The sequence below is a fragment of the Patella vulgata genome, chromosome 2 (assembly GCF_932274485.2).
Source record: "Patella vulgata chromosome 2, xgPatVulg1.2, whole genome shotgun sequence".
In the NCBI taxonomy this organism is placed as follows: domain Eukaryota; kingdom Metazoa; phylum Mollusca; class Gastropoda; family Patellidae; genus Patella; species Patella vulgata.
In genome coordinates this window covers 67,187,025-67,212,138 of record NC_065880.2, presented here as the reverse complement: position 1 = coordinate 67,212,138, position 25,114 = coordinate 67,187,025, and the positions used below count along the sequence as shown (strand labels likewise).

Below are 25,114 nucleotides of genomic sequence, written 5' to 3'. Positions count from 1 at the left end.
ATGTTGAAATTAAGTTCACAACCACATAACTTCGATTTTAACTGTAGCAGAGTTTTAATCAATGGCACTTAGTTTAGCATCAACGTTTTTAGACGCGGGTGTTGTGCAACTTTACGCTTAGTGTCAACTCTTGCTGCCGAGTGTGTTCTTTTGTATTATTTGTATCTACCATCTACACTGTGAATTTGTTCCATGATATATAAACGCTAAGAATTGCAAAAGTAAAGCTTTAGTATTAGACATGTTTTTGCTCTGATAGACAAACACAGTCGTTGATAGTCGGTGCCGGGTAGACGGGACGTACAGACATTCACAAAGCTGTGACGGATGCTATAACCCCAACAGGATCACAAGTTAATCTCTAGAAAACTTTCTCTCTAATTCTCATAAATCTCGTTGTTTAGGTAGTTTTTATCGTCTGTTCAGTGACGATGTGACATGAAAACAAAACCGCCAAAAATCGACCTGTTCAACAACACCATAGTGATAGGGTGGGGCTAATGTTGAGGGAATGGGTAGTCTGCCAACAAAACACCATCCTACAACAACCTTTTTCATCTCTCCTTAAATACAGGTTTGTGTCGTAAATTTACGCTTTGCCTTCGTTTACTGTTTACGGAAATCAGTCGACTCAAATTAAGGCTTCGTCCTAAGTCAATACAACGTATTCATACTAAGCTTGGATACATTCTATACATTGGCTGGCTTTTCTCTACCTCAGATCATAGAAGAGAGTTGAATTTCTAATGAGTTAAATAAACCAGACGTTAGTTTGGCACCTAGTTGTGGATTGTAGACATTTATTGAAACATTTTTCAAATCTTGGACACCGCTACGGAATTCTTAACGATTGTTTTTTTTATCATAACGATGGATTATTTGAATAATATTTTAAAAGAATAATCGGATTTATTGCTTTAGTAACTACTGTAACATCGAATTAACAAACAAGTGGGAACCAGATTTAATTTTAAAAACACTGGATAATAATAATCCACTGTTTGCGGAGTAAACGCATAGGATATTAGAGGAATAGTTCGTGTATTATCCATATTTAAAACGGTAAGTTTATTATCCCGGTATTTTTTTATTTTTTTGATAACGTGTATTTTCCCCTTATTTGCTGAAATTATATATCCAATTCGATTTATCTACATTATAATTATTTATTGATTTTAGACGACGTTGTGAATGTGTCATTCGTTTATACGGCTATATAGATATTGATGGGTATGGTTGAGATTTACCATGCTCCGTATCAAGGGATTTTAATTAGAATTTCAACTTGTTTTGGAAGGTTTTATATCTGATTATTATCTCCAGTGAAATTTAATTTCGTTTATACCAAAATATAGAACCGGATCTTCGACTTTTTCTGTAATAAATAAATTGTAAACAGATGATAGGTGAAAGTTGATATGGGCGGGATATCACTTCGCGTTCATTTAAAGATGCCAGCGTTCGTGATCTAACTTGGTTTTTTTTTAGTTGATATTATTATAATTAAATCAAACAAAACATATTGCACTTTCTTGATCAGATCAATGGCTATTCATGATTTATTTTCAACCTAGATCACACCAGAACGGATTTCTTGGAAGGCAACAGATGTCATTTTCTCACATAAATAACGGATGCCCTGCACTGGAATCAGATATTAGATAGTTGTCTGGGAATTTGATGTCTTATCGTGCCGATCTCTTCATATGACGTTTTTACTAAATCTTGTAATGTCAGCTTTAATAAATAATTAATATCGTTCCGATTCTATATCTTTCAACCCGTCAATCCCTCTATGAGTTCAATATCTGTGTGAAATTGCATTCATATGACCAGCCATTATCAGGGTTCAACCAATAAATGACCTTGGATAGATTTAAAATCCCCCCAGTGTTCAGACTAGAAATATATTGCCATAATGTGTTACTTATATTACCCGTATTATTATTATGTGTCTATTACAAATGAGATGAAATACGAGCGGTTCATTTACACACCTACATCTTGTTCATTCACATATTTATTTCATTCTTGTCCACAGTCCACGGGATACAGAATTCAATTCATTCTTCAATTTAATATAATATATTACTTTAAAGAAAAACTTGGTCTGTGAACCTTTTAATATAAGGAAGGAAAAAATCATGACTAAGTATCTAAATATAAAAACATGTTGATTCCTTAGTCATTCCATTAGAAGTATTTTAAACCTCAGAAGTTGTTGTCGTGTTAATTCTATATAACCATTAGATTGACTAATACGTGCCTCTGATTATTTCAGTAACCAAAATGAAAATACTGGCGGTTATACTTTTATTTTTACTGAGTGTATTGACCGCAACTTCTAAGTCATTAACGGTAAGTTACTTTGTAGATATCTTTTTTTTTTGGGGGGGGGGGGGTGAAGTATACCACTATGAAAATCGAAACACAAAACATTCTAATGCCATTAAAAACGTACTTAAAAAATATTTTTTTATTACACCTATATATATATGCATAAAAGTAGATCCATCTAAATAAAACGGGTAATTTACAAAGTGAAATTAAATTTGTTTTAATAATATATATACTTTATAAGACAATGTAATAGCTGATCTTTCGAACGAGAATGAGATTACCATGTGTTACGTGTAGAGTTGATTAAAATTACCATCACGCTGGTATTCTATCTAATTGATACAAGAACACACCCACAATATAAACAATGTCTAAAACATCCTTAATATTGTTAATTTTAACTAGAGATTAAACTATCTTATCCATTTAGTTATTTTAATACAACTAAAAGGAGTGTATTGTTATCTATAGAATAATTTCCTTGTTATTTTTTCATAGGTGAAACAAGTTTATTTTTTAAGTTTTATGATATTCAAATATGGCATCGTAAAGGAGTTCACAAAAAATAACAGTAAAACATGACCGCGGGTACTATTTCGTAATAACTAACCATGTGACGGTAATATACATCGCGGAACTGTTTCATAATATATGTTGTAAAAGAATTTCATGGCAGATCACATGATAACATTACCACTTGGTGGTGATAAAGATGTTTAGAAACATGATAAGATATGTTGAAATCTGGTTCTCGACATTCTCTACGAGATGACCTCAGTATATTCATAATTCATTTTAATTCACATCATTTTTTTCGCTCGGTGTTCCCTTATATATATATTGGTTTTAAAACAGTTTTAAATGAATTTTTAAATATATGCTATCTTTATATCTGGTAATTATTTTGTGCACATTGATTTTAAAATATCAAAAAACGTATGTAACGAATGACGCATCCTTGGTAATACATGTAGGTAATTCCGTGACAGCTTAATGTAGCAGTTTAAAATTGAAGCACAATTTAAAATGTGGCCTTCTTAGAATATAAAACGCACTTGAGACGGTCCATTTTGTGGATGTTTTGAGAGAACATTGAAGCGTTTCCGAAAAATAGCTTTATGACATTTTGAATGTTAATGGTAAATAAAAGTTGAGTAGTGACCTATGTTAGAAATGTAAACGAACACGAGAGCATGGAGGTATGCTGGCTGTATGAAGTGATGTTTTACTATTAGTACACTTGGTTTAAAGGGGACAGGGTATGATTATGTGCAAGTCGACGCGAGGTCAGTAATAATCAACTACCTTGTTGTAGGTCATGTTAAATGGTTAACGTTACTTCATGCTCATTCATTGGTTATCAGTACGATTTGGAATGTCCAGTTAATTGCATTTCAATCCTTAAAGCTGTTGACAATTAAAACCTCTCTGTACTCTAAAGATATGGCAACAGAATTATATTATCTGTGCAATAGAAGACATAGATACATACGTTTGACAGATTGCGATTTATTTTACTAATAATCATGTGGATCATTTAGACCCACGTACACCGAACCTTTTTCAACAGATATACATGCGTAATATATATATAGCCTATACAGTATATAAGCGAATTATAGAATACGCACGAATATTAATTACACAGTTAAAGATAGGTTGCCAGGCAACGAAACATACGCCCACAGCAGCTAAATCATCCGAGCGGTCGACAAGAACTGTCGCATATTTATTCCTTTGTAGGTAATTGGGGGCCTTTACAAGACAGTTCCATACAGATCATATTATATTTTTTGTCGTTTGATCGTTCACAAGGTTCTACAAACTGAAACAAGGGCCTCAACTCTGGAAGTTGTCTACAGAAATTGTTGAAATTTGACAGGCTTTTTCGTTTTACTAATTTAAATAATGCATATAAATTTCATACAGATAGAATGATCACTTTTGTCATGCAGACATTCACATGGTTCACAAAGTAAAACAAGGGCCATAACTCTAGAAATTATTGACGGAAATTGATGAAATCCAAAAGACCTCTGTTTCGAAAATTTAAATGATGTATATAAATTTCATACATATCGGATGATAACTTTCATTAATCGAGCATTAACAATTTTAATGAACAGAAATTATTAAAACTTAACATGCTTCTTCATCTCGCTAATGTAAACTACATATATCAATTTTAAAACAATCGGATAATAACTTTTGGAGTTAGATCGTTCACAAAAAAATGTGGACGGACGGACCGTCCGACAGGCGGGCGGGCGTACAGTGGCGACGGCAATATACGTACACATTTCCATGGGGCGTATAAAAATAATATTGTAGTTTACACTTAGTCTGGTGGCAACTACAGTAACACTTCACCTTACAATCATGTGTGTAAATTAAGCATTACACCTAAATGCAGGATTTTTATAATTTACACTTTCTTACTAATTATTACCCCAAAGCCGGTATAAAAATGTATTGGAAACATTGTTGGGTTTTTTCTCCCAATTTAACTAATGTTAAGGTCAGAAAACGTGAAATTAACTATAGGCCAGGGACAGGTTGTTCAAAGCTCCGTTAAACATACATTATGCAATAGCTAAATATGTCTATTGCAGGTCTTTCTTTAGACCTGAAATGTTATCTAAATTATAAATTAGACATTAATTAATTTATCCAGACCATAATCAACTGTCGATGTCATCGCTAGCCTGCGATATTTACTGGGTTTAAACCCGATCTGCTGCTCAACGCTCATTGATGATTAAATCCAAAAATAATGGATAATCGAGACTATGGTTTTTTTTATCGTACCGACTTTAGTAATGATGATCGAGGCTAGGCCTAAAATTCAAAAGCTGTATCTCGGTTCAGAGTGGATCAATTTGACTGACATTTTCAGAAAATTCCCTTAACATTATTTAGTTTTTAACTATTATAGTGAGAACTGTCAGCTCTTTATCTAATCTTCCATAACAGAAAGAGAGAGAGAGACAAATGGGGTTTAACGTCCACTCCACACAAACTATGTCATTTCGGGACTAACATATGGTTTAATTTTAGTTCAATAATTCGCTTGCGCGTGGGGTCTTTAGCAGCGGGAGGAAACCGGTGGACCCGGAGAAAATCCACGAGCTTGGACAGGCGACCCTACTCCTTGTCACGTACAACCGGGGATTCGAAACCACGCCAGTTGATTCAATGACAGGCTTTATGACAGGCTTTATGATACAGCGCGCACGTGCTACCCATTCGGCCATCCCCCCCCCCCTCTCATAATAACTCATTAACATGGATTGATTTAACGGATCGTTATCTTTAAGGGAGAGAATTTTTCGTTATATTTAACGAAGGTGTTGGGCTTCGTTATCTGTTTAACGATGAAGTTATCTGTATTTCTGGAAATAAATAGCCCATTATCGTTACACATTATTAAAAATCGGAATAACATACCAGATGGGGTATTTTACAACTTTTAAAACAATCCAAATTTATGACAAACAGAATTTGTCCGTTTATCGAAAATACCCACATTAAATTTATCATATTGATATCAGAGTCAAGAACAGAGACAGCTATCGCCCCCTTTTTTTTTTTTTCAGTACTAGATCCGTACTGCTATCCGTGCTATACCATCAGTATTTTCTTTTTTAGTACTAGATCCATTATCGTTGATAGGCATTATGTCATCAATGTATCGAAATATATAATTTAAACTTCTAACTACTGCGAAAGCTTGGCCAGGCATGGGACAAGACTGGATCCCATTGACAATCCAATCGTTTGCTGTATTAGCTGAAGGGTCAAGCTGAAGGTATAGTTTGACAATTACAAGAGGATACGATCTATCGGAATTTTAACGTTTTTTTTTTTATGAAACTTTGGTATCTAATAAATATATGATACTGCATCTATATTAAAGGGGCATTAGGTAAGATTAGATAAAGAGCTGTCCATTCTCGCTATAATAGATAAAAACAGATAATGAAAAAAGAATATGCTGAAATATTTAGTCAAATTGCTCTACTCTGAAGCGAGATCTTGGAGATTCAATTTTAGGGTAGCCTCGAACGTCATTACTAAATTTGGGGCGATAATAAACCAAGTCTCGATTATCCATTTTTAAGTTAAATTATCCATCACAAAATGTATTCAAATCCACTAAATATCACAGGCTAACGATGGCATCGAGAGCTGATTATGGTCTGAATAAGTTAATTAATGTCTAATTAATAATTTAGATAACATTTCAGGCCTAAAGAAAGACCTGCAATAAGCAGATTTAGCTCTTGCATAATGCATGTTTAACATTGTTGCTGCTATTAAAAGTATATTGATTCTGTAAAATGTCTAGTTTCGTTAAATCCATTATGGATTTATATGTCAGTTTGAGTACTGGGCCAACTTGAGTCAGAATAATTAGCCTTATGGACAGGGTTTAAGACGAAATGGCAAGTCATTTGGTGTGCGTGGTGACCATCTTCGGTTTTGTTTTGTATAATCGACTTGATTTTCCATTTTAATCGATTACAGCACCACAATATTAGCTTTCATTTAGTTTGTTAGTATAAATAATATCCTGTAAGAGGCAATTTCTTTCGCTGTGGCTTTTTCAAAGAGTGTGTATAGTTTGTCGGGTTAGTTACGCAGGCTGTACATAAAAGTTTATAAGTCGCATGGCATACACATCATTCAAAATTGTTCCTGGGTCCTTTGAAATTCCTGTTTTTGTTTTTAAAATAAAAGTCACGTTTCCTTTTACATTTTTTAGTCTACATTCTTTTAAGAATCTCTTTTATATTGCGGCAGGGTCAATTTAGGGAGATGGCCTTAACCAGGTAGTTTTTGATGCCACCATTTGGAAACAATGTTATTGGTTCCTTGGGGTTTGGATTGCCGAATGGTTAACATGTGCGCGCTGTGTCATAAGGTCTGTCATTGAGTCAACTGGCGTGGTTTCGATTGCCCGGTTGTACGTGACAAGGAGTAAGGTCGCCTGCCCAACTGCTAAAGACCCCTACCCCCCCCCCCCCATTGGTTACATGAAAAAAGACCTCACGAAATTTAATAGTTCATAAATCAACAAATTCATTTCCATTTAGTTTCAAGTCGTTTCTGACGAGTGTCTTAATATCAGTCACGACAACTAATGGACTTGATATTATAAGATTCTGATAAAATTACGGCCAAACTCTATAGATAATCTGTTATCTTTGGTACTTTACGTTTACCATCTGCACTGTATTGTCCACGGGTTCAATATTAACAGATTTGATTTATTGGTGCAGTTTACTCATGAAACGCCACGGTCTTGACTGTTGTAGTCCGGTTTCCATGACGTGTCAAAGCGTCTTGTGTCAAAATATCATATAAATCATTGATCGCAGATTTGACCTCGCCGAATTTCTTCTTGTGTATTGTTTAAATTCTATACACTATTTACATTTCCCCGTTCGTGCTTTAATAGGTCTACGTATTATCGCTGTGGACAGTTGGCTAGTATCTTCTTTTGAACATTAAAACGCGTGACACATGAAAATGAAGGATGTTTACCCTTGTTCAAATACTCCAGAAAGCTGAATGTGGAAGTGTACATTTTCAAATTTTATATGTTTTCTTTTTTGCGCGTAGAGGAAAAATAGGTAAAATTTGGAAAAAAGGAAAAATGTCAAACTAAAGTGAAATGCCTTTACACTTTAGTAGGGTATCATTTTCCTATTGCTTATGTTTATTCATTAGTCGTGTGGCTTATTTTAAGAACCCCATAAACAATGACCCAAAACAAAATGTAAATAAATTTATGAATAAGACTTAGAAATATTCGCCCTTTAAATTCATGTACCTTACATAATCCAATGTTAAGTTAACACGAATAAATGTAGCTTCTTTTTCATGTAACCAATAACATTGCTTCCAAATGGTGGCATCAAAAACTACTAGATAATCTCCCTAAGGCCCGTTTTCCATGTACGCGTTTTCGCCAGCGACAAAGACGGTCTCGTGCAATTGCAATAGGACCGTTTCCGTGTAACCGGTGAAAACGCGTACATGGAAAACGGAAACACAAAAGAGACCTTTGATAATTAAATTTTACAGTCGGGGAAGAAAAATAAGGCGCTAAACCCCATTTCATTTCCATATGAAAAGAAATGAGGTTTAACTTTTCGTCAACAGACTGGGATAATAAAGACGCACATACACCATATAGTGCGCTATGAGCGCTCCATTCTGAAGTGCGTCACATGATCGTTAATGAGCGATTCTCACTGGTTGCGTACTATGAATGCCGAATTGATGAGTGAATCAAGCTAGGTAGGCGTGACGGGGCGGGGAAGAGGGAGGGGTGAAGGGGGGGGGGGAGTTGCTTGACGCTCTACCTTATTATGAATCAGACCTCTCTAGATCGGAGCTACAAGAAGGTGGAAACGCATGCTGTGATTGCATGCCATCACCCAACGGTCTTAATTAGACTTTATTTAACTCAATATTTTCCATGAAATTTAAAATTAAACACACGAATTAGAATTTAATATTGGTCCAATTCAATCGATATTGATGTTGTTATGTTGCCGTGAAAATGTGCGATTTTAATATCCAATATTTAAGACACAGTGCACATTTTATAATTAGTACACAAGTCGTGTATTCTATGGTGCAATATGTAGAGAATAAAGCAGGGACGGATTAAGGAATCGGTCAAGGGAGGCAACTCATTCTGAAGGGGCCCAAGCGACGTAGATGAGATTTAGAACACTTTCCCGTGGGTTTAGATACAGACTGAAACCGATGAAAGCAAATGTTTGAAGTTTAATTGTTCTTAGCCTTGTAAAAATTAAAATTTTTGAAAAATTTACTGGTGGACTCTTAGTTGAACGCAGGTGATTCGCGATTCACACTAGAGCAAAAACAGAACGCTCTTCGTTACATTTTGGTCACCTCGATAGCTAACAATAAGTTCATGAGGATGGTACCATACCTAAGCAAACACCCATATGACAAACCCGCGTACAAGATACACAATAAATAATTATACGGACATTGAAAGTAATAACCAACAAAACGTGCATATAATATTAACTAGTTTTCTTTCAGATATATTTTTGGAGATTTACTTTATTTTCGGGTCGGAGGCTGGCGCCTCCACTATAATCCGCTACTGCCTACCAGAATAATACCAACAAAGTAATTAGTACTTTAAGTAATAATAATTTAAAAACGTGTAGAATGGACGAGCAGGCACAAACAATCCAACTCAGCTACCCGGGGCAAAAGGGCTGTTGAGAAACTGTTCTGAGTGACGCACCTATATACGAGAAACATTATATGACTCCGAAAACCCGGGTTCAGGGACCGGAATCTAGGGATCCCGAACGTGGTCCGGGTTTCTCGGGTTTCTAGGGAACGGGAATCCCGACATAAAACCATAAAACATACATATATAAAAAGTATATCTAGACAAGACAGTATAAAATATGCGCTAATCACAATGAAGCTCGTACCTTTAGTACTCGCAAAAACCTAGTTTTTTTTCCCTAAAACATCTTTATTTTGAATATCTAACACCTAAGAATAGCTTTAACTATAACCTTTTATTATATATATATATATATATATATATATATATTACCTTGTATCTACTGGTAACTTAATATGTTGGCCAGACCAGTAAATCTTGTAAAATAGGATTTAACAACTGGAAATACGAATTACTATAAACTATTCTAATAACTAAATGAATGCATTCTCCCTCAATATTATCATGTTATACACCATTTCATCAATTTTACAACAAACACATAAGAATAAATCTGACGCATTATACAAAATCATTTTACAGATAAAGACATACAAGATATTGGATAGAATAGAATACCATTCCTAAAATTTAACCCACAGTCGTCTCCAAACTTTCACCTATGGTTAAAAATAAAATGTTAAACTACAACAAAACTCTAGAAAATTTAAGCGTACAATAGCTTGTTGACAATTACATTACTAATTCTTGCCAATGCTACAAGTCTCCTTTCAAAGAAAAACAGCATAACCAAATAATACCAGGAAAATTTAATGTTACTGAAAATAAAATTCTTAAAACCTTTTCGCTTTGGGCTACAATTTCGAGAACAACCAAGCAAGATGAAATTCAAGAACCTGCTCAGTAATCTTAAACGTTAAATGTCATATAAATTTCATATACCATTAAAGAAAGGAAAATCTAGGTATTTTGCCCAATAGAGTCAATTACATTTTTTAAAAAAGCCGAAAGGGCCACCACACTAAGTCCTAAAAATTACACCTGCATCTGAATGTTTAACCATGTCGTCTTAACGCCTGTCGATAACACTGCATTTAGCCCACCTTCGAAATATTTCTCACTTAAGTTGGATTTGAGTCTAGTACTCAAAATGACACTTATAAATTCATAACGGATTTATCGAAACTAGACATTATACAAAAATAAACGAATAATGCTCAATCAATAGAAACGTTTTGCTTTCCTGCTTTATTATATGTACTATGCTTCAACATCCCGATCTCAAAGATTATCTAGATTGGTTTGTTGATAAAGACTTAAATGGTACATTTGGGAAAGGCATAAACTTGATGACTAGTTTACTCATAAGAGGCTAAACCATTACTTTCCAAAACTTAAGGCATTTTCTTATTGATAACGCCATATTTGAGGTTAGAGAATGACTTGCCAATGGCAACTGATCCTGTCCCATTCATGGTCAGTGCACATTGGTATAAATATGACTTCTGCTTTCAGGAACACAAATTAAAAACAGTAATTATAAAGTAACTTACAGTTTATTAAATTTTACCTTTCTCTAAATTGATATCGTTTGCACCTCCAACAAATATAAATAAATTTGAAATCTATCTGTTACTCCAGAATAAGATCTCTTTAGTAATGCATTTTTACTATTTCAATACACTTGCATATTTTCTTAACACTTATAATGTTTTCGAGGGCTTAGATGGATCAGTGAGTAAGGCGCTTGTCTGGGTGTCTTCGGGATTTACACTTGCCAGTGGTGGCAAGACAGATGGGCGTGCACGTAAAAGAAAATCTTACAGTTGGAAGTCAAAATAAGAGTAGGCCGCACCGCCGCTGTCCAGACAAAATTTATCTCATAGTACACTGCCTGGCGTATTCCCCTTCTTCGCTAGCCCGGATGGAGCAGAAAAGTCTGACCTTAAATCCAATTTCATTTCATTTTATAATTTTTAAACCCTCATGATTCTTTTGACTGTGTTTTTTGCCTCACTTTTCATCGCACGGAGAGCTACAGTGGCCCAGTTAATACGGCGCTTTGCTTCGAAATGTTCACATTGGTTTCCTGGTAAGAAACATCGTGTATGTGTTCGGATGAGATGAAAATCCGACATCCTGTTTGAATATTGATATTAAGTACTCCGCCACATTGCAGAGTTACGCCCCGTTTTCCGAAAAACTTGTGAACGCAATAATATAGACTACCGTTTTTAATTGGGTGTGAAGCACTGGGTTCTCTATTTAACAACACAAACTTGTGTTGAAGCAACATAATCTTGTGTTGAAACAACACAAACTTGTGTTAAATGTTGAAACAACACAAAACTTGTGTTCAATTTGTTTTTACCGAAACGAAAAATTTGAGTTACAAATATATTGTATTACAAAATACAAAAATCACAATCCTGATATTCTTGTTTTCTAAAAAATACTTTTTTCACAACATCACTTTTTGGTTTGACTCTAACAATGTCACCGGGCTATGTAATTAATTGATACTAATCCTGGAAGGAATTACCACACCGCTTAAAGGAGCTAAGTCGCTAACATTTGGGACCTAGAAATTGGCACATGTGGGTCGCAACTCATATAATACTGTAATATGAATGTATATAAACTGATATACATTCAATGGTTTCCGTTTTTACTCTGATTTCAAATCAGTTATATATTAAAATCAAATTATTACAGCTAACAAAGTAGCATAATAAATGTTACCTTAGAAATCGACTTAGCACATAATATATAGTAACACATTAAGTGTTAAAAATATAAAACAAAAAGACAAGATTTGATAAGTTTACACAAGTTTTTGTTGATGCAATACAAACAACACAAACTTGTGTTTATATATTCGAAACCAACACAAGCTTGTGTATAATAAATTTAATAGAAATGTTTTTTAAAAAAATATTAAAATCAAATTATTACAGCTAACAAAGTAGCATAATAAATGTTATCTTAGAAATCGACTTAGCACATAATATTTAGTAACACATTTAGTGTTATTAATATAAAATAAAAAGACAAGATTTGATAATAACACAACTTTATGGATTTACTACTTCTTGGTTTATTACATGCAACGTTTCAATACTCTTACAGGTATCTTTATCAAGCAATGATCAATAATGAATAACAATCTACATTTATAGTACATTCATGAGTAAGACAATAATTAATCAATTAATTAACATCAATTAATGGTTATAACAACAACATTTCCCTTTGAAAATGACTTCACAATCTCTCCTATTAACAGATAACACGGGGACTGAAGCCACCACCAAGGCTTAATGGTCATACTTTCAATACCCCTTTAACACTATCAAAACATAATAAATTATTAGTGTCTTTGAGTATGTCTTCAAATCATAAGGTAATTTAACTAATATGTATAAGCATAATCAATAAGGGTGATTACTCTCTCCTCCTTCCTTATAATCATAATCTAAAAACTCAAACCATTTCCCTATGTATAAACTACAATAACGACCTATGTTTAATCATTTAGCATTTTCTGAACCATGTAACTATTAATTCATGAAATATATTGTTAACTATTAGTTATTAGTAAGGGTGGGTCCCACTCTTCCTCCATTACATTAATAAGTCATTCCATACATTTGATATTGCTCGACCATTATCTTTATTCATTTTAGGTTTATGTCTTCGGATTTCTAAGGCTTCCCACAAGACTCTCCTTTTCCATACTTTAATGTTCTTTGTCAGCACATTGGTGTTATCCCATTCTATGGTATGGGTAGGATTTTCTATGATGTGTTCGGCTACTGCAGATTTATTGGGTTCCAAACGTCTAGTTGCTGCTTTATGTTCTTTAAGTCTCACTGATAACGGGCGGCACGTTTCCCCTATGTACATGGATTTGCAACTGCATAGGATCTGGTACACTATGCCTTTCGGGTCCACATTTGGTATTGTTGTTCTCCCATTGGCGTTGATCAGTGATTTTAATGGTACTCCTCCACTAAATGTTACATCTATTTGCAATCTGGTTAGTAATCTTTTAATCTTATGACTTGTTGGGCCTATGAATGGAATGTTGATATGGATAGGAGGTTTTTCTTTACCGGTCACGTCAGGGGCTTTATTCAGTTTTTCAGTTGTACTGCTAATAACTTTTTTCACAAATTCTAATGGGTAGTTGTTGTATTGGGTTAGGGTTTCAGTGATGTGTTTTATTTCTTCTTCAATTTTATCATCGGTGCAAATATTGTGAGCTCTTCTGGTCAGTATTGCCACTATTCCCGCCTTGGTTGTTGTTGGGTGGGCAGATGCGAAGTTAATATATTGATCAGTATGCGTCGGTTTTCTATACACTCTTGTCGTTACTTTATCATCATTTCTGTCAATTAAGATATCTAAAAACGTTAGCTGTTTATTATTTTCTTCTTCAACTGTAAATTGTATTCTTGGATGTATGGAGTTGAGGTGGTGGAGTAGTAGTTGGAGAGATTGTGAAGTCATTTTCAAAGGGAAATGTTGTTGTTATAACCATTAATTGATGTTATGTTTTTATTGTCTTACTCATGAATGTACCATAAATGTAGATTGTTATTCATTATTGATCATTGCTTGATAAAGATACCTGTAAGAGTATTGAAACGTTGCATGTAATAAACCAAGAAGTAGTAAATCCATAAAGTTGTGTTATTATGAATATTATACCTCTACTTCTAAATGTCATTTAAGGATATTAAGGATAAGATTTGATAAGTAACTGTTTACACAAGTTTTTGTTGATGCAATACAAACAACACAAACTTGTGTTAATATATTAGAAACCAACACAAACTGATGGATTAGAAAACAACTCAAGCTTGTGTATAATAAATTTAACGCAAGAGTTTTTTTTCAGTGGCACTTATTTCTCGTGCAGCATGCAGGAGTCTAAGCAATTTATCTGGGGGTCAAGTAATTGCCAACTTTTTTTTCAAGATTTTTATATGGATCTTTATTAATTACCTTGAGATTGATATCAACGTCTGTGATGGTGTGGCTTTTAGTAACTTACTGAACTGAAATGATCCCGCCATATGGGGGGGGGGGCGAATGGTTAGCTCGTGCGCGCTGTATCACAAGGCCTGTCAATGAGTCAACAGGCGCGGTTTCGAATCCCGGGTTGTACGTGACAAGGAGTAGGGTCGCCTGTCCAACCTCGTGGGTTTTCTCCGGGTCCTCTGGTTTCCTCCCACTGCTAAAGACCCCTACACGCAAGCGAATTATTGAACCATATGTTAGTCCCGAAATGACCTAGTTTGTGTCGAGTGGACGTTAAACCCCATTCTCTCTCTCTCCCGCCATATATCGTGCTGTTCGTCTTGTTAGGATTATCCCTCCTTGTGAGTACTTCTACCCCGACAACTGTCTCGAGATCATTTTCCCCTTCAAATCCCTGTACCTTTCTTGCTATCATGTCTAGCACTTTTCGTGCTTACCTTGTTTTTATGGAGGTACTGTGGTTTAACTTTGGCATATATGTTCCCTATCACCAGTGTAATATGTGGTGTCTTGATGTATTATTATGTAATGGTGTAAGGGAGGTAACTACAATTATTATTAGTGACTGTATACCGGTTGTGACGTAATGAGGATAGTATGATGGCTCCAACATGTATGAATGTTATACGGCGAAGAATAAACATAATCTGTATTAATGTCGTCTGTATTTTACTCATCCATACCATATTTGGCGACGAGGAGAAACTAAATAATCAACTTAATGGCTGAGAATGAAAATCTTCCCGTTCCAGCGGCAATTCCAGCCCAATTTTCATCGATTTCACAGCCTCCAGCTTTTCAAGCCAATCCCGGCAATTTGGTTATGCCTTGGGTACAGTGGGAAAGATTGTTTTCAAATTACATGGTAGCCTTCGGATCCGATACCCTAAATTCTGAACGTAAGCAAACAATTTTATTACATTCTATTGGTGCCGAAGCTCAGAGAATACTTTACACCTTGCCAGATTTTCCAGGCGACCATCAAAGTTTTAATGCAGACGTCTACATACATAGCCTCAACAAATTACGTCATTATTTCCGACCTAGAATCAACATTGTAGCTGAACGTTATCGTTTCCGCAACCGAGCTCAACTGCCCGGTGAGTCCGTTCTTGCATATGTTGCTACACTTCGTGACCTTTCATCCAACTGCTTATTTGGTGCACAGTGTGATGAAAACATACGAGACCAGTTAGTAGAGAAAACAAATTCCTCACGTATCCGTGAACGTCTACTCATGGAGTTTGATGTTCCGCTTCCAAGGGCGATAGAACTAGCTACACAAGTTGAGACAGCGGTGCGTGAAGCTAAATCTTTTAATCGTTCAACTCAACGATACATTCCACAGTTTCAACCAAATTGTGCCAAGATAGATAGGAGAGTCAAGAAATCTACAGAATTTCAACATAAATCTAGACAGCTTCCATCGGCTCCTGTTCAATACACTCCACATAGTAAATCCGAATCTTCAAGTACTTTTTGTTATCGCTGTGGTTCCCCACAACACCTTGCAAATTACCCAAAGTGTCAAGGCAAGACTGCTACTTGTCAACGGTGTGATCGAAAAGGACATTACGCCAACGTATGTAAACATCCCCGTGTCAACATGATACAGATTGATGACCCTACCGTTTCATCTACTACTGAAGATGGAATTCAGGTTCTGTCTACTGATTCCAATAGCTCCGAGAAACGCAGTGTTGAGTGTACAGTATTTATCAACTCAATTCCTCATCAAATGACCGTAGACACTGCTTCCGATGTTTCTATAATGAATTTGAATACGTTTGACAAGTCTTATATTAGACAATCTATTGAATCTTGTGCTGCAACCTCTATTAGAAGTTACACTTCACATTCCATTAAAATTCTTGGTATTTTTCGCACAATTATAGAATATAATAGTAAAAGTTCAGAATGTTTATTTTATATTGTCGAGAATGGTACAAATTTGCTAGGCAAAGATATTATCCAAGCTTTAGGTATTAATATTGATGGTTCTACGTTAACATGTAATTGTACTACCCAGTCTTCTAAAAGTCCAAATACTGTTATTGACATGAGTACAGTTATAACAGATGTTATTCCTATCGAAGATAAGCGTAACGTGGTTGACAATTGTAATGTTTTTGAAAATTGTACATCTACTGATCCAAATGTTATTGATTTTCCCGAATTGTTTAGTAATAACTTGGGTAATGTTAAAGATTTTGTACATAAGGTTAAGGTTAAACCTGATGTTAAACCTGTTCAGCAAAAGCTACGTCGCTTGCCATTTGCTGTTCGTGAAGCTGTTTCGCAACGTCTTCGTGAACTAGAACGTGCCGATATTATTGAACGTATCGACGCATCTGAATGGATTTCGCCCATTGTAGTCGCCAATCGTAAATCAGGTGACATTCGCGTTTTTGTTGACCTACGGAAACCAAACGAATCTATCGTTGTCGATAAGCATCCACTTCCCAACATTGACGAAATTATAAGCGAAATGCATGGTGCTACGGTGTTTTCGCGCATTGATCTAAAGTGCCTATCATCAGTTAAGTTTACATGAAGATAGTCGTGATTTAACCGCCTTTATAACACATGACGGTTTATTTCGTTTCAAACGAATATGTTTTGGTTTGGCGTCCGCGCCCCCTTATTTTCAGAAAACGATGTCATTGATTGTACGTGATTTAAAGGAAGTAATTTCTTTCATCGATGATATCATTGTATTCGGTCGCACACAAGCCGAACGCGATACTAGTCTCCGCAAAGTTTTAACTAAACTCCGAAATTCAGGAATTACGTTAAACTATAAATGCCAATTTAACGTTTCTAAATTACATGTTCTTGGATACGTCATTGATGCCCAGGGTATTCGTCCTAACCCTGAACTTGTTCAAGCCATTCGCGATGCACCGGTTCCTACTTCATCCGAACAATGCCGTTCATTTCTCGGTTTAGCCGGATATTATTCCAAATTCGTAAAAAATTTCGCCATGGTTATTCAACCAGTACGCGCAGTTATGCAACTTGATAAATTTACTTGGACTACCGAAGCTCATCGTGCATTTACAGATGTCAAAAATCAGATTATCTCGAGTCCAGTATTGGCCTTATTTGATCCATTACTTCCAGTCGTCGTTACAACTGACGCTAGTGCCTATGGTTTAGGTGCTGTACTTACACAGTACAGGCATACTTCAGAGTTTTTAGTAGCTTGCGCGTCACGTAGTCTAACTTCCGCTGAGAAAAATTATTCTGTCGGTGAACGTGAAGCATTAGCTTGCGTGTGGGCCGTCGAAAAGTGGCATACCTACCTTTGGGGTAGAAAATTTGTTTTGCGTACTGACCCTAGTGCGCTTACTACTTTGTTAACGACAATGGGGCATGGTCATAAACCAATGCGTATTGCTCGTTGGAATACTCGCTTACTACATTATGATTATACCGTTGAATTCAAACCTGGTTCACAAAATAAAGTTGCTGACGCCTTGAGTCGATTACCGCTTCCTACTACTACACCGGCAATTATTGAAGATTGTGACGCAGTTTGTCAAATCCAACTTACGGATATTGATACCGTTATAAAATCGGACGAAATCATTCAAGCTACCTGTGATGATGTTACTTGTACACAACTAATGTCATATATTCACAATGGTTGGCCGCATGCTGCGAATGATTGCGAAAATACAACGCGTCCTTATTTCCGAATTCGAGATGAATTATCGGTTCATAATGAATTGGTATTTCGTGGTACACGTGTCGTCGTCGTTCCAGATGCTCTTCAAAATCGCTTGGTTCATTTGGCGCATACCGATCATCAAGGAATTGTTAAAACCAAACAAAGACTCCGCGATTTGTATTGGTGGCCTAAAATGGATACTCATGTCCAAGAAACTACCAAAAGTTGTCAAACTTGACAATTTAATGACAAGTCCGCTAAAACGCGTTCTTCACCTATGATACCGGTTCGCATTCCAGACAAACCCTGGTCCAAACTTGGGTTAGATTTCGTTGGACCTGATTATTCCGCGTCTGCTCATGAACGATATGTTATTGCATTAATTGACTATCGTAGTAAGTGGCCCGAATTAGCTTTTACTTCAAATATCTCTACATCTACTACTATTGATTTTCTTATTCGTATTTTTAGTCGTGAGGGTTATCCTGACGAAATTGTTACAGACAATGGTCCTCAGTTTACCTCCCACGAATTTAAAGAATTCGTAAGAAAGAGAGGTATTATTCACCGTTTTTCTTCCGTTTATTATCCGGAAGGAAATTCTGAAATTGAACGTTTTAATCGAATTCTTTCTGAAGTTATTCAGGCAGCTCGTTTTGAACATAAGAATATTAGTATTGCTGTTACAGAATTCTTGGGTACCTATCGTTCCAGTCGTCACTGTACTACTGGTGAATCTCCATCTATTGTATTGCATGGTAGACATATGAGAACTTTATTAGATATTCCATTTGTTACACAACCTCCTACTCCTTTGTCTGATTATGAAATTAATAATAGAGTTAGTCATAAGCAAAACCTAAGAAAGACTTACACTGATAAACGTAAAGGTGTTCTTACAAGAAATTTCAAAATAGGTGACATTGTTCGCATAAAGAAACCTTGGTATGTTCCAAAAGGTCATTCTAAATATACAGATCCAGTTCGTATCCGATCTAGGATAGGTTCTTACACATATATTTTAGATAATGGTCAAAAATGGAATGTTAAATATATATCACCTTTCTATGGGAATTATTTTGAAACAGAGGGGGGAAATGGTGTTGATATGTATTTTGATACACCTAATAATGCTATTAATAGAAATAATGTTAATCCGAATAATGTACCATTTGTTCCACGCAATGTTCCAAACGATTCATTTGTTAATAACCCATCAAGAGTTAGATCTAGTACAAGAGTAAGATCAAATCCTGTTTGGTTTAAGGATTATGTTGTTCATAAGAAATAGTACACTGTCTTATTTGCATGTCGGAGAAAAAAGCATTTCTTCAGGAGAGGGGAAATGTGGTGTCTTGATGTATTATTATTATGTAATGGTGTAAGGGAGGTAACTACAATTATTATTAGTGACTGTATACCGGTTGTGACGTAATGAGGATAGTATGATGGCTCCAACATGTATGAATGTTATACGTCGAAGAATAAACATAATCTGTATTACTCATCCATACTATATAATATCTGCCCTTGGTACCCTATGAGACATCCCTTACTAACTGGTTCCAGCTTTCATATAACCGTTAGTCCAACACAAGTTCTGTGACGATCACCAATCTGTGAAGGAAGGGGGTCTTGGAGAAAACCCTAATACTAGATTAGTTTTCTGCTGGTCCACCCAAAAGAAATTTCTTCTGTCCAACTTTCTGTGCCGATAAGTTATACGTGGTATAACCAGCACCCTGTTGTTAGTATTACATGCTTCCACCTCCCGCGATAAGGATTTAGTGTTTTCGCCTCTGTTTATGGATATGTAAGTATGGGTTGGTATTTATTTTAAAACGTATCACAGGTTTTCAGATTGTTCGAGACAAGAATAATTTGCTGAAAGAGACTTTCCCACAGAATTGTATTCATTAAAATATATCTGTGATTTCTCCTCTAAAGTAAAAAGGCCTGTTCAGATAAACAAATAGTGGACTTCATTGCCAATTTACAATTTCTATTTTCTCTTGGCATATTTTTCCAGTGAGCAGTTTCTATGTATTATTATCTTCGGTTTTTATTCAAATCACTAAAATAATCATAAAGTTACTATAGTGGTATTTCAGTTTCGACCTTGCTTTTACTATTTTTATTAAGAATTTTGCAATATTTTTTTGGGATCTGATATTTCGGAACTTTCTTTGCATGTCCACCTTGTGAAGATTTTTCTTTTAATGGATTCTTTTAATGAAAGCAAGACGGAACTTTTATTGCATATCTACCCTGTGGGGATTTTTCTTTTAATGTATTCTTTGTATAGGTTGTGCAAAAAAGCAAGACGTTAAAATCCCTTTTTTCATTATTTTTTATATAGGCGTTTCGCTTTTCCATAACTCTGCGCTCAAACTGGCATTCTTGATTAAACTATGGTTATCTATTCTTAAAAACCCTTTTAATTTGACGAATCAGAGATCAAATTATCTACAATATCAATATTTACATTATCAAGATTCATATTTCGTAATATATATTACGTATTTATTTTAATCTGATTAGATTTTCAACAAAATGTCACAATTTAGATACGGGTTAAATAACATAGCAGCCTCGTACACTTCGTGTGTGGTCAATCAGCCATCTTCTCGTTGGAGAAATTTATATCTTGAAACAAATGGAGTTGTTACATTAAAAACAAAAATGAATTAAATGTCGATTTAGGCATCTTTTTCTCAGTTATCACAAAAGTGAAATTTGCGTTACCTTTCCCTTTAAACACAATCTTCTGAATTTTTGTTTCATATTATTCCTTTATCTTTATGGACCTTTCGGTGAATGTTAATTCTTCGTTGGCGGCTCAATTAGAAAGAACAGTTACGAGTAGGTGTATATTTGCATAGTTCGTAACCCTACGACAGCCACGCCCTTAAACTATCGAGTACTACTATGCGACAGAAATGATGCCTTTGTGTCAATGATACGGTTGTCAAAGACAATAATGTCATCATCATATTTTCATGCCGTGACGTAGGTTTGACTTTCAATTGAATTTTTAAACATTTACTTATGTTCATTTTGCATTAAGAATATTTTCCCTTATAATCGACATGTGTAGTCTGTATTTATTTTATCATTTCGTACTAAGATTCCTAATTTCCTAGTTCAATAATTTTATTTTACTATTCAACAATGACATCATCTTTATAGTTTTGATACGGCACTATACAAAAGAAAAGCAATAAATTAATACAAATTCTAAATAATACTTAGATATGTGTTAGGCTAATTGTTGTTTTATAATTATAACTTCAGTAAAATTGTAAACTTTCACATAGGAAAATATCTCGAAATGTCACCATTTTGTACAAACCACGTATGAATCAAAAGAGTAGCTGTGTCCATCGTGATCTGTGTAAACAAAGTCATCGTCATGGTGAAGGGCGACATAGACTTTTTTTCCTTCAAAAGTTCAAACTTTGATTTAAGCGATAAAAAAAATAATATCAGAATATTATTGTAATTCAACTTCGTGTTTATAGCGTACCATTGTTCCTGGTATGTCGTAATATCCCCAAATAATTACATATAATTATAGTAGTGGTCAAAAAGATGAAATATTTAATATATTATCCTAGACTCCAGACTCGTTTGTAACAATAAAACATGCCCAGTATATAAAAATAAGTACAAGCTGAAAAGATCATAAAACGCACCTGTAACAAAAAGGTCAAGGCGTAGACAACGATGACCCAGTATTTCGTAAAAGTAAAGACAAGAAATGAATAAACAAAGGAAGTCTCTGTAATAATATCTTTTGATTCAAGTCCTTTAAAAAGGAAAGTTTGTAACTGGTCAGAAGTCATGAAAATTAAATAAGAATTAAGCGAATTTACAATCCTTGGTAGTCTTAGATGATAACATCCCTTGAGTCAATATTTAACTAAGTATAGAAACATTCTGTCTTTCTTTAATATCATTCTCATGGCGTCAAGTTATTTACTGGGGCATGAGACGGTTATTTAAAACGCAACACGGGAATATTTGTAATGCTCAACAAATGTACATCATATGATAAAAACGGTTATTGGCAACCGCCACGATTCTTTAAGTTAGCCAGTGATCAAGAGAACAGGTGTAAGCCACGAATTAAAATACTAACAGTCCACTTTAATTATAATAACGTGGAACACATTAAATACTGGTCACTGGTGTAAAATTGTATTCTATTTATAAAATCTTTCGAAAGAGAAAACAACAAGTGGTGTTTATTTCGAATAAGTATAAGGTCGATTAAATACAATATAAAATTATTACAAATATTTGTCATCAGGTGTTCTAGAAAGATAAAGGCTATCATGCTTCGTGCACGATGCCCTCAATCCTTGCATATTAACGGAGTGATAATTTGGACCGGTATCTTAGAAGTCGAAGTTATCGGGACACCAGTAGTTACAAGACTAGTATTAAATACAATAGTAAAATTAATGTTTGCAAGCAGTCGGTCCTCAAATGAGAAAAAATGAGGACGCTATACTCCGTGCCTTAAACATTGGTCAAATGAGCGATAGTTTGGTTAATTCCGGCCTACTGTTTTTAGAACACATGACACCCCTTCACATAGCTAAGATTTTTAATTCCGGCCTACTCTTTTTAGAACACAGGACACCCTTTCACACAGCTAAGATTTTTATTTGGTCGTTCGCTTGGATTACCAAAAACGTATACTGGGAGATACTAGTAAATTTTGCCTACTCGGGTTTATATGAAATAATATAATAATACACCCGAAACATCGTACGTAACTAACGTACGAAAATTAAATGGTAGCTGGCTTTTTTTTCGCACGTATACAGTGAATGGCCATTTTGCTCAGTAATCCCAGCCAGAATTTGGCTATTTTTTTAAAATTGCGTTAAAGTTTTAAATTTGTGTTTAGAACTGAAATAAATTAACTTTTAGTCAATCCCCACGCTAAAAACACTAACAGATTTGATTGAAATAGACACGACCGAAGCACAAAATAGTGCCAATATGCCGACGTCAAATCTAGAGTTGTAGATGATGTTATTTTCGTGAAAAATCATTGGAAGAAGCGATAAGACGTTCTGTACGGATTATACAGTCCTAAAGGCTGCAAGAAGGCTATTGTTTACAATTTAACATTGTGTCTTGTACTGTTGATAATGATCATAATGATGGTGTTTACTTGTTTGTTGATGTGACCTCATGACCCGTGACGTTTAGATAACGTCATATGGATATCATGGTTATTCACTGTGTCAGAGTCACTTCTCTGCAGGTAGGGTGAGTCTGTCGTTCAGATTGCCGAAACATATCTGCAGTTCAATTAGCCTGTGGATTTTCTGATTTCTTTGTAAACAAAATAACTAAGATTCGAAAAGATCTTCTACCATCCCAACTCGCGCCAATGAATAATGGAGTCCACACAAGTTTCACTTCATAAATTTGAACTCGTTAAAGAAGATGGTGTTTCAGCGATCATAAAATCGCCCCCTTTAAAGTCATGCCCGCTAGATCCTATTTCTACATGACTCCTAAAACAATGTCTTGCTGAAGTAGTGCCTATCATTACTGACATTATTAATCCATCTTTAAAAAAACATCTGATGTGCCTGAAAGTTTTAAAGTTGCTCAAGTATTTCCAGCTATTAAAAAATGAAACCTAAATCCTGATTATACCAGAATTCAGATTTTGGTATTGCTGACTCAATCCTCGAACTGATCAGATCATATCTTAGACATAGAGAATAATATATTATTATTGGAAACAAGAAATCTAAAAACTGAAATAGGGAGTCCAACAGGGATCAGTATCTTTTCAGCCTCTACATCGTCTCTTGGCACATTTGTAAAGAAATATGGTTTGTCATTCTATTTAACGCGCATCAAATGGGGATTTTAACTCACTAAATATAATCTTGAAAATTGTATTGCTGATATTAGATGCTGAATGTCACAAAAATGTTTAAAATTGAACGATGGAAAAACCGAATATCTTATTATTGGCTCGCAAACTCGATTACGTTAAATAAATGAAAACAATTCTACTGAAATTAATTATTATTTGATATATTGCCCCTGCCACGCAATCGTTCATTGAGAGTGTTTTATAAACTATTTGACTGAAATAGTTTAACCTGATTGTAAAGATGAACCCTATCGGGTCTTGCGTTAGTTAATCGCCGAGTGATCGCCCGTCACGGGATTAACATTCTACGAATCAGTTTTGTACAGATAGGTTTTCAAAAATTCTTGAATTGTTCGAGCAGTCAAAAGTTTGAGTCGCTTAGTCAATTATGACAACGGTTTAACTCATAATACTGCAGTCTCATAATGGAATGAAGTATTTTACAAACAAATGATAATTTTATGTTCAGGTGCGAGTGGCATATTCTCTTACTTGACTTGTAATATCTGGAACCAGCGGTTGCCAGGCAGGATACGCCCACATTTTGCAAGAGATGGATAGAGAACAAGCTAAAAACAAACGCGATTTTTTGTACGATCAGGGGCAGTACTCCAGAAAGTTTTGGTCTGAAATGTGCAAATATCAAAAGGGACTGAGATCTTTGGGATATAAAGATATGTTTTAAGTTTCATCAAAATCGGGTAAAAATAGTGACCTCTAGAGGGTCCACAACCTTCGTATTACACACTTCTACACAATTTGCGTACAAAGAGCGGCCATTTTGTCGGGCAGTTTCATTTCGATTTTCCCGAAATACGAATTCAACCTTCATTATGGTGGAATGGTGATGTATTTAAACGGTTTTTAAAATCGAAAAAAAATTGTGACCTCAAGA

General features: G+C 35.1%; 1 protein-coding gene across 2 annotated transcripts in view; it reads left to right on the top strand.

Moving 5' to 3' along the window:
• The first annotated feature begins 484 nt into the window (after positions 1-484).
• The window catches only part of LOC126811166 (MAM and LDL-receptor class A domain-containing protein 1), an 81,879-nt gene continuing 57,249 nt past the window's right edge, over positions 485-25,114 (top strand). The window contains exons 1-2 of one of the 2 annotated variants that reach the window (XM_050536691.2): positions 485-1,062; positions 2,282-2,358. In XM_050536691.2, coding sequence (XP_050392648.1) covers positions 2,290-2,358 — 69 coding nt within the window. In that variant the 5' untranslated portion in view covers positions 485-1,062; positions 2,282-2,289. The remainder of the gene's footprint in view (positions 1,063-2,281; positions 2,359-25,114) is intronic. The other variant, XM_050536690.2, reaches the window with a different exon arrangement.